This window comes from Oncorhynchus keta, chromosome 31 (genome assembly GCF_023373465.1).
Source record: "Oncorhynchus keta strain PuntledgeMale-10-30-2019 chromosome 31, Oket_V2, whole genome shotgun sequence".
NCBI classification, from domain to species: domain Eukaryota; kingdom Metazoa; phylum Chordata; class Actinopteri; order Salmoniformes; family Salmonidae; genus Oncorhynchus; species Oncorhynchus keta.
In genome coordinates this window covers 981,700-993,002 of record NC_068451.1, presented here as the reverse complement: position 1 = coordinate 993,002, position 11,303 = coordinate 981,700, and the positions used below count along the sequence as shown (strand labels likewise).

The window sequence follows — 11,303 nt, the reverse complement described above, 5'->3', positions numbered from 1 at the left end:
ACCAAGGAGAGTAATGGAGTGCTGCATCAGATGACCTGGCCTCCACAATCACCCGACCTCAACCCAATTGAGATGGTTTGGGATGAGTTGGACTGCAGAGTGAAGGAAAAGCACCCAACAAATGCTCATATGTAGGAACTCCTTCAAGAGTGTTGGAAAAACATTCCTCATGAAGCTGGTTGAGAGAATGCCAAGAGTGTGCAAAGCTGTCGTCAAGGCGGAGGGTGGCTACTTTAAAGATTCTCAAATATAACATTTTGTTTAACACTTCTTTTGTTTACATGATTCCATATGTGTTATTTCATAGTTTTGATGTCTTCACTATTATACTACAATGTAAAAATAAAGAAAAACCCTTGAATGAGTAGATGTGTCCACATTTTTGACTGGTACTGTATGTCAATAAAATATTTATGTTCCATTTTAAAGGTGGAAGATACTCCACATATTTCCACACTGATGTTGGAATAGTACTGTAACATTTTGATAATACCCTTTTAATGTACGAGCTGTTTGAATAGACCACCTGACATTTCAGCTTGTTTTGATGGGATGGAAGGTCTCCCTGGTGACATCACATGGTGGTTAATTAGTTATTATATAACAGGTGGGTCTAATACTGGATGCTGATTGGTTAAAACTGCATTCCAGTTGGTGTCTATTCAACAAGTTACCACTGGCTAAAGCTATGATGTTGAAATGCCTATTTACTCTGTCCCATCTCACTGCTCAATCCAGTCTCATCAACCCAGCCAGACTCCATCCATCTCCACTGTAAAAAGCATAAAAACAATATTGCCTATTTCTTTTAGGATAGCATTTGGTTTTCAATAATGGAAATTTGCTGTCCATCTCTCTGATATTTGCAACATTGTTTCAATATTGACATTTAATCTCCAGAAGTCCCATAGTAATGAACTTTCAGGGGTCGGGACGAGACAGGCAGCCAACTTTTCTCAGCCAGTCTATCATGAGTCGGCATAATTTATATGGATATATGCAAAGTAATGTCAACAGAAAACAGGTTAAATGAAATGCAGCTAGTTTGCGGTCTTTTCAGCTTTAGTTTGAAGTGATTGTTTCTTTTTTAGTATAACGTTTGGTTAACTAGGCAAGTCAGTTAAGAACAAATAATATTTTACAATGAAGGCCTACCCCGGGCCAAACCCGAACCCGGACGACGCGTTAGGCTAACTCCTGAACAACAGTGTTCTGACGAGAGCACATTTTCTATGCCAGGTTAAATCGATCGTCATTAGCTCAGTGTTATGAATGTATCCAGATAAATGTCACAAAAAAACAGCTTAAGCAAATGCAGCTACTTTGCTGTTATTATGGCTGCGCTGTTTGACGTGACTAAGTTAGCTGTAGTTGGCTTGCAAGCAAAGGATAAGAATGTTGCCAGCCAGTACGGCAATAGAACGACTGGGTCGCATCCATTGATACAGAACAAAAAGATTTCATGACTTGGGGAGCAAAGCCTAGATTTGTGTCCGGACTATATCTCGTGGAAGGATGAAATGGTATGAATACATTAATCCCCCAATTAAATAAAAAAAATATCATTTTAATAAGTTGGTAAACCGTTGTATAAAAGTGATATAATGCCCTTGAAGGTGGTGTTTGGAGGATATATTGGCATGGTTTGCCGACTTCGTCTCGGGCCTAACAACACCTTGCCAATATACTCTCCAAATCAAATGTTATTTGTCACATGCGCCGAATACAACAGGTTACAATCTGTACAACCGTACAGTGAAATGCTTACTTAAAAGCCCTTAACCAACAATGCAGTTTTAAGAAAAGAAAAGTGTTAAGTAAACAATAGAAAAAGTTAAAGTAACAAATAATTAGAGGGCAGCAGTAAAATAACAATAGCGAGGCTATATACAGGGGGTACCGGTACAGAGTCAATGTACGGGGGCACCGGTTAGTCGAGGTAATATGTACATGTAAGTGCAGTTAAAATGAGGATGTACGGATGATAAACAGTAAGAGCAGTGTAAAAGAGGGGGGTGGGTAATGCAAATAGTCTGGTTAGCCATTTGATTAGCTGTTCAGGGATCTTATGGCTTAGGAGTAGAACCTGAAGTATTTTGGACCTAGACTTAGTGCTCCGGTACCACTTGCCGTGCGGTAGCAGAGAGAACAGCCTATGACTAGGGTGGCTGGAGTCTCTGACAATTTTTAGGGCCATCCTCTGACACTGCCTGCTATAGAGGTCCTGGATGGCAGTATGCTTGGCCCCAGTGATGTACTTGGCCATATGCACTACCCTCTGTAGTGCCTTGCGGTCAGAGGCCGAGCAGTTGCCATACCAGGCAGTGATTGCAGTGGTGCAGTTGTATAACTTTTTGAGGATCTGAGGACCCATGCCAATTCTTTTCAGTCTCCTGAAGGGGAATAGGCTTTGTCGTGCCCTCTTTATGACTGTCTTGGTGTGTTTGGACCATGATAGTTTTTTGGTGATGTGGACACCAAGGAACTTGAAGCTCTCAACCTGCTCCACTATAGCCCAGTCGATGAGAATCGGGGCGTGCTCGGTCCTCCTTTTCTTGTAGTCCAAAATCATCTCCTTTTGTCTTGATCACGTTGAGGGAGAGGTTGTTGTCCTGGCACCACACGGCCAGGTCTCAGCCTATAGGGAGGAGGTCAGTCTCATCGTTGATCAGGCCTCCCACTGTTATGTCATCAGCAAACTTAATGATGTTGTTGGAGTCGTGCCTGGCCATGCAGTCATGAGCGAACAGGGAGTACAGGAGGGGAATGCGCACGCACCACTGAGTTGCCCCCATGTTGAGGATCAGCGTGGCGGATGTGTTGTTACCTACCTACCCTTACCATCTTGGTGTGGCCCATTGGGAAGTCCAGGATTCAGTTGCAGAGGGAGGTGTTTAGTCCCAGGGTCCTTAGCTTAGTGATGAGCTTTGGTGTTGAATGCTGAGCTGTACTCAATGAAGAGCATTCTCACATAGGTGTTCCTTTTGTCCAGGTGGGAAAGGGCAGTGTGGAGTTCATTATAGATTGCATCATCTGTGGATCTGTTGGGGCAGTATGCAAATTGGAGGGAGTCTAGGTTTTCTGGGATAATGGTTTTGATGTGAGCCATGACCAGCCTTTCAAAGCACTTCATCTCTACAGATGTGAGTGTTACGGGTCGGTAGTCATTTAGGCAGGTTACCTTAGTGTTCTTGGGCCCAGCGGCTTTGTGAATGTTGACCTGTTTAAAGGTCTTACTCACATTGGCTGCGAGAGCGGGATCACACTGTCGTCCGGAACAGCTGATTCTCTCATACGTTTCAGTGTTACTTGCCTCGAAGCGAGCATAAAGTAATTTATCTCGTCTGGTATGGTAGTGTCACTGGGCAGCTCGCAGCTGTGCTTCCCTTTGTAGTCTGTAATAGTTTGCAAGCCCTGTACGATTCAATCTTAGTACTGTATTGATACTTTGCCTGTTTGATGGCTCGTCGGAGGGCATAGCGGGATTTCTTATAAGCTTCCGGGTTAGTCTCCCGCTCCTTGAAAGTGGCAGCTGTACTCATTAGCTCAGTGTGGATGTTGCCTGTAATCCATGGCTTCTGGTTGGGATATGTACGTACAGTCACTGTGGTGACAATGTCATTGATGCACTTATTGATGAAGCCAGTGACTGATGTGGTGTACTCCTCAATGCCATTGGAAGAATCCCGAAACATATTCCAGTCTGTGCTAGCAATACAGTCCTGTAGGTAATTATTTGCTTCATCTGACCACTTTTCTATTGACCGAGTCACTGGTGCATCCTGCTTTAATTTTTGCTTGTAAGCATGAATCAGGAGGATAGAATTATGGTCAGATTTGCCAAATGGCGTGCGAGGGAGAGCTTTGTATGCGTCTCTGTGTGGAGTAAAGGTTGTCTAGAGTCCCCCCTCCCCCTCTGGTTGCACATTAACATGCTGGTAGAAATGAGGTAAAACGGATTTAAGTGTCCCTGCATTAAAGTCCCAGACTCCGCCTCTGGATGAGCGTTTTCCTGTTTGCTGAAGGCAATATACAGCTCATTGAGTGTGGTCTTAGTGCCAGCATTGGTTTGTGGTGGTATATAGACAGCTATGAAAAATATAGATGTAAACTCTCTTGGTAAATAGTGTGGTCTACAGCTTATCTTGTGACAAGGCTCTACTTCAGGTGAGCAAAACCTCCAGATTTCCTTAAATTTCGTGCACCAGCTGTTGTTTACAAATGTACATAGACCGCCTCCCCTTGCCTAACCAGAGGCGGCTGTTCTATCCTGCGTGCTCGTAGTTCGTCTATTTTATTATCCAGTGATTGTATGTTGGCTAATAGGACTGATGGTAAAGGCAGATTACCCACTCGCCGTCTGATCCTTCCAAGGCACCCAGACCTACGTCCCTGATATCTGTGTCTCTTTCTCCTGCGAATGACGGGGATAAGGGCCTTATCTGGAGTAAATCCGTTGCGTCCGACTCGTTAAATAAAAAAATCTTGAAGTACGGGTGGTTAATCGCTGTCCTGAAATCAAGAAGCCCTTTTCGGTCATAAGAGATGGTGGCAGAAACATGATGTACCAAATAAGTGACAAATAATGGGAAAAAAACACACACAATAGCACGATTGGTTAGGGGACCGTAAAAAAGGTAGCCATCTCCTCCGGCACCATTATCATTAATCCAAACACTGGCTTCTCGGGCATTATCACTTAAACAGCTAGTTTTCCGTGTTCCCCTCCCCACTTAGACCACTCCCAGATAGTCCTCGCAAAATTCTTGCTTGAGAAATTGATATTTGCGAAAGAATCTATTTTTGTTTTTATTTAAAAATTGTAAAAAAAAAAATAAACAATCTCAGTAAGGTACTTAATAGTTACCCAGAAAGGATTTTATATTGTGATTGTCACGAATATTACCGAAGGTGACTCCCCTTCTTGTTCGGGTGGCGCTCGGCGGTCGTCGTCGCCGGTCTACTAGCTATCGCCGATCCGTTGTTCTGTGTTCGTTTAGTTTTGTCTAATTGGTAGCACCTGTTTCTAGTTTGGTTGTTAGGATAGGGTATATATAGTCTGTTTAGCCCGCTTCTGTTTCGTGCGGGCTTGTTCGTCTGTTATGTTGGTTGAGTGTATTTTGTTGCATTTTGGGTTTCACGCTGTCCGTTTATATTTCTGTTCATTTGTGTTTTCACTTTGTACATGTTGTGTTTCCGGGACATTAAAGCGTGTTGTTTTGCCCACATCCTTGCTCTCTGCGCCTGACTCCACACCTCTTCACTCATTATTGTGACAGAAGCCCGCACCACGAATTGGAGTCAGCAGGAGCAGCGATCACTCCTCTTCCCACTATGGAGGAGAGAGTCCAACATCACACATCCATCCTCCATCGCCTAGGATCAGCGATGGATCAAATGATGGAGAGGATGGATCATTGGGAGAGGAATGGTTTCCCTACTACCCCACCGACCCTCCCACCAGCAACTCTACCATCTCCCCCATCTGGATCCGGTTCCAGCGCTCTGCACATGACGCCTCCGAGGAATTACGATGGAACAGTGACAGGGTGCCAGGGATTCCTGCTGCAATTAGACCTCTACCTGTCCACCGTTCGACCGGCCCCCTCAGAGGAGGAGAGAGTAGGGGTCCTCATCACCTGCCTGTCTGGTAGAGCCCTGGAGTGGGCTAATGCGGTCTGGAACGGGCCCGACTCGGTGAGAGACAACTACCCAGAGTTCATCCGCCGTTTCAGGGCCGTGTTCGATCACCCTCCAGAGGGTCGTGCGGCAGGTGAGAGATTGTTCTGTCTGAGACAGGGGACGAGGAGCGCGCAGGACTTCGCGCTGGAGTTCCGGACCTTGGCTGCGGGAGCAGGGTGGAACGACAGGGCCCTGATAGACCATTACAGGTGTAGCCTGAGAGAGGACGTCCGTAGGGAGCTGGCCTGTCGGGATACTACACTTGGCCTGGATGGACTGATAGACCTGTCGATCCGGTTGGACCATCTGCTAGCTGCTCGTGGACGTTCTGAAAGGGTCTTGTCAGTTCTACCTCCTGATCCTCCTGCCCCTATTCCGATGGAGTTAGGAGGTACCGCATCAAGGAGATCGGAGGAGGAAGCTCCTCCTGTACCAGTTGTGGCCGGAGAGGGCACACGTCTGGTCGGTGCTGGAGGAATTCATCTGGGAATCATGAGGGCAGGCAGAATACTCATCGGTCACCCCAGGTGAGTAAGCACCACACTCTCCCAGAGTTTCCTGTTGGTCACATGTTTCTATTAATTTGTTTCCTAAATTATTCTCCTTCTCTCCAGCATAAGGCACTGGTAGATTCAGGCGCAGCTGGAAACTTTATAGATCCCGGACTCGCTCAGAGGTTGAGGATTCCGTTAGTAAAAGTAAACCCCCCTTTTCCCGTGCACTCTTTAGATAGTCGACCATTAGGTTCAGGGCTGGTGAAGAAAGCCACAATTTCGTTGGAGATGATTACGCAGGGGAATCACAAGGAGCGAATTAGTTTGTTCCTTATCGATTCACCTGCGTTTCCAGTTGTTCTGGGGATTCCCTGGCTGGCTATTCATAATCCTACGATTTCATGGAAACAGGGAACTCTACAGGGGTGGTCTGATGAGTGTTCAGGCAGGTGTGTAGGGGTTTCCATCGGTGCTACAACAGTGGAGAGTCCAGACCAGGTTTCCACCGTGCGCATTCCAGCTGAGTATGATGATTTGGCTATGTTTTCAGTAAAAAGAAAGCGACCCAATTACCACCCCATAGGCAGGGGGATTGCGTGATAAATCTCCAGGTTAACGCTGCACTTCCCAGGAGTCATGTGTATCCTTTGTCTCAGGAGGAGAAGGTGGCTATGGAAAATTATATCACCGAGGCTCTGGGACAGAGGTACATTCGGCCCTCCATGTCACCTGTCTCTTCGAGTTTCTTTTTTGTGAAGAAAAAAGATGGTGGTTTGCGTCCGTGTATTGATTATAGAGGTCTAAATTCCATCACAGTGGGTTTTAGTTACCCACTACCTCTCATTGCTACGGTAGTGGAATCATTTCACGGAGCGCAGTTATTCACTAAACTGGATCTCAGGAGTGCTTATAATTTGGTGAGTGGAAAACTGCATTTAGCACTACGTTGGGCCATTATGAGTATCGCGTCATGCCATACGGTTTAAAGAATGCTCCAGCTATATTTCAATCCTTCGTGGATGAAGTACTCAGAGACCTGCACGGACAGGGTGTAGTGGTTTATATTGACAATATTTTGATCTACTCCGCTACACGCTCTGCGCATGTATCTCTTGTGCGTAAAGTTCTTAGACGACTGCTGGAGCATGACCTGTATGTGAAGGCGGAGAAATGTGAGTTTTTTAAACAATCAGTTTCCTTCTTGGGTTATCGTATTTCCAGCTCAGGTTTGGTAATGGAGGGTGACCACGTTAAGGCCGTGCGTAATTGGCCGACTCCGACCACGGTAAAGGAGGTGCAGCGGTTCTTGGGATTTGCCAATTACTACCGGAGGTTTATCCGGGGTTTTGGTCAGGTAGCTGCCCCTATTACCTCACTGCTGAAGGGGGGACCGGTGCATTTACAGTGGTCAGCAGAGGCGAACGGAGCTTTTCAAAAGTTGAAGGCGATGTTTACTAAGGCGCCGGTGTTGGCACATCCGGACCCTTCTTTGGCGTTTATAGTAGAGGTGGACGCATCCGAGGCTGGGGTTGGAGCGGTGCTCTCACAGCGTTCGGGTGTGCCACCGAAGCTCCGCCCCTGTGCCTTTTTTTCTAAGAAACTCGGGCCAGCGGAGCGGAATTATGATGTGGGGGATAGGGAGTTGTTGGCAATCGTTAAGGCCCTGAAGGTGTGGAGACACTGGCTTGAGGGGGCTAAGCACCCTTTCCTTATCTGGACTGACCATCGTAACCTGGAGTATATCCGATCAGCTAGGAGACTGAATCCTCGTCAGGCAAGGTGGGCCATGTTTTTCACCAGATTTCGTTTCACTGTCTCATATAGACCAGGTTCCCTCAACACTAAGGCTGACGCGCTGTCAAGACTCTATGACACTGAGGACAGGTCCATCGATCCAACTCCCATCATTCCGGCAGCTAAGCTGGTGGCACCGGTAGTATGGGATGTGGACGCGGACATCGAGCGGGCACTAAGGGGGGAACCTACGCCTCCACAGTGTCCGGAGGGTCGTAGGTACGTGCCGCTGGCTGTTCGTGATCAATTGATTCGACGGGCTCATTGTCTACCCTCGTCGGGTCACCCAGGTGTTTATAGGACAGTGAGAGGTCTTGAGAGGAAGTACTGGTGGCCCACTTTGAGGAGGGATGTGCGATTCTATGTTTCCTCCTGTTCGGTGTGCGCCCAGAGTAAGGCTCCTAGACACCTGCCAAGAGGTAAATTACAACCTCTTCCCGTTCCACAACGGCCGTGGACCCATCTTTCGGTGGATTTTCTTACTGACCTCCCCCCCTCTCAGGGTAACACTACTATCCTGGTCGTTGTGGATCGGTTCTCTAAGTCCTGCCGTCTTATCCCATTGCCCGGTCTCCCTACGGTCCTACAGACTGCGGAAGCTCTTTTCACCCATGTCTTCCGGCACTACGGGGTTCCCGAGGATATAGTTTCTGATCGGGGCCCCCAATTTATCTCCCGTGTTTGGAGAGCATTTATGGAACGTCTGGGGGTCTCGGTCAGCCTTACCTCAGGGTATCACCCGGAGAGTAATGGTCAGGTGGAGAGAGTTAACCAGGAGGTGGGTAGGTTTCTGCGGTCGTATTGCCAGGACCGGCCAGGCGAGTGGGCGAGATATATTCCCTGGGCAGAAATAGCCCAGAATTCACTAAGCCACTCTTCTACCAACATGTCACCATTTGAGTGCGTGTTGGGGTACCAGCCGGTCCTGGCACCGTGGCATCAGAGCCAGACTGAGGCTCCTGCGGTGGAGGAGTGGGTACAGCGCTCTAAGGAGACCTGGAGGGCAGTCCAGGAGTCATTACGCCAAGCGAGTATAAGGCAGAAGAAGAGCGCTGACCGTCACCGCAGTGAGGCCCCGTGTTTGCACCTGGGGACAGGGTCTGGCTCTCGACCCGAAATCTGCCTCTCCGCTTGCCCTGCCGGAAGCTGGGTCCGCAGTGTATAGGGCCATTTAAAGTCCTGAGGAGAATAAATGAGGTTTGTTATCGATTATTACTTCCTTCGTATTATCGTATTAACCCCTCATTTCATGTGTCTCTTCTCAGGCCGGTGGTAGCTGGTCCCATGCAGGAAAATGAGGTACCGGAGGTTCCTCCACCCCCTCTGGACATCGAGGGGTCCCCGGCGTACAAGATACGAGCTATTCTGGACTCGAGACGCCGGGTGAGAGGCTTGCAGTACCTTGTCGACTGGGAGGGGTACGGTCCGGAGGAGAGGTGCTGGGTTCCGGCGAGGGATATTCTAGACCCATCCATGTTGAGTGAATTCCATCGCCTCCGTCCGGATCGCCCAGCGCCTCGGCCTCCGGGTCGTCCCCGAGGCCGACGTCGGCGCGCTGCGGGAGCTGCGCGTCAGGAGGGGGGTACTGTCACGAATATTACCGAAGGTGACTCCCCTTCTTGTTCGGGTGGCGCTCGGCGGTCGTCGTCGCCGGTCTACTAGCTATCGCCGATCCGTTGTTCTGTGTTCGTTTAGTTTTGTCTAATTGGTAGCACCTGTTTCTAGTTTGGTTGTTAGGATAGGGTGTATATATAGTCTGTTTAGCCCGCTTCTGTTTCGTGCGGGCTTGTTCGTCTGTTATGTTGGTTGAGTGTATTTTGTTGCATTTTGGGTTTCACGCTGTCCGTTTATATTTCTGTTCATTTGTGTTTTCACTTTGTACATGTTGTGTTTCCGGGACATTAAAGCGTGTTGTTTTGCCCACATCCTTGCTCTCTGCGCCTGACTCCACACCTCTTCACTCATTATTGTGACAGTGATACTAGCTGTTGCATTTGGACCTTTTTTTAAGCAGTCTCTCAGCAAGTGATGACAATTATTTGGGTTTGAATAGTGTGTTCTGTTCATAACAGATCTGCCTGTAGAATGTTGCCTACCATAGATGACTGGTCTACCTACACTCCTAAGGATTTCACTGTTAGTCTACACTTGTTGTTTACGGTGTATGTGACAAATATAATTTTGATTCGATTTTCTTAAATATTACCCCTAGAACTCTAGGCGTGCAAGAGAGGTATGTTGGAGATGGTGAAAAGACTGGAGGAGGTGGTGATGGATCTGTAAATCACCGAACACCAATCAATGGATGCTGCTGACCTCCATGTTGCTTGCACTGTGCCAGCAAAGGACTGACAGTACATTTGGAAGTGGTGTGTCAAACGCAGCAAATGCTATTCTTTTGCTTTTTTCCTGAACACGTAAATGTTCACTCTTTTAGCTTGATATGGCTGGTTCTGGTTATATAGAGGAGAGAAAGGGTTAGAAGCATCAGACTGCAAACAGAATTCAAACCAACTGCTTCTTACCCCACAATCCAAGAATTAGATCAGTCTGGGTTAAGAATTTGAATTGATATATCCTTGGCTTTGTGGCTGGGTTATAATTCCAGTGATAGTACGGACTACAGTGTGTTGTTTAGTTGGATGCAAATGCTCATCTCTTATTCTGCCAGTGAAAAAGATGGACAAATCCAGGAGCTCTGGACTACAGAAAATTATTTACATTTTGTAATGAGAAATACCCTGGTGTGTGAGGGCAGTTTGGTCAGCCCTTCAGTCTGTACATTGGGTATGAATCCCTTTGCAGATCAGAAAAATCAACTGTTAATAAGTGTTTTTTAAATGAATAAAGTTTGAAGAGTTGGTCTTACATGCATGTACAACAGACATTTACAGATGTGCCCTCTTGTGTGTTTGTGTGGACCTATAGCTCTGTGTAATAGGTGCAGACCAGGAGAGGGTAAGGTGGACTATCTCAAACTGAGCATCATCTCCCTATCTACCCCAGACCTGTGACACATTTAGATGAGGGAGAATTCAGATTGGAGCTTGAGTCAGATCAGCAGCATAGGTACTGGTCCCTGAATGCAGCTGTTCCCTTAATTTCTCTCCTGAATCTATTCAGGTACCTTTTGTTCTCAAAAGGTGGCATCTGATAGCCAACAGAAAGAAGCTCACAGGCGGATTAAAACAATAGACGTGTGCAACGTAGTAGGCAAGATTCTTAACCAGTCCTGTTTTGGATGCTCGCTTTAAGGATGTAAAATGATAGAGGTTTCAAATATACACTTATAACCACCTTGGTAAATCACCTAGCTCATAGAGTAGAGCTGTT

General features: G+C 47.0%; 1 protein-coding gene across 1 annotated transcript; it reads left to right on the top strand.

Annotated features, from left to right (window-relative positions):
* Positions 1–6,092: 6,092 nt before the first annotated feature.
* On the top strand, positions 6,093–9,895 carry LOC127914255 (chromobox protein homolog 2-like). Its single transcript, XM_052489262.1, has 2 exons — positions 6,093–6,209; positions 9,236–9,895. Exons 1-2 carry the CDS (start codon positions 6,175–6,177, stop codon positions 9,630–9,632), a joined length of 432 nt encoding a protein of 143 aa, XP_052345222.1. The 5' UTR covers positions 6,093–6,174; the 3' UTR covers positions 9,633–9,895.
* The last annotated feature ends 1,408 nt before the right edge of the window (positions 9,896–11,303 follow it).

What these genes read in the sequence shown, in the direction of transcription:
- LOC127914255 (XM_052489262.1), top strand. Translation starts at nt 6,175, where the DNA reads ATGAGGGCAGGCAGAATACTCATCGGTCACCCCAG. An exon ending in ATACTCATCGGTCACCCCAG is followed by an intron (nt 6,210 to 9,235) that starts GTGAGTAAGCAC and finishes GTCTCTTCTCAG; the next exon opens with GCCGGTGGTAGCTGGTCCCA.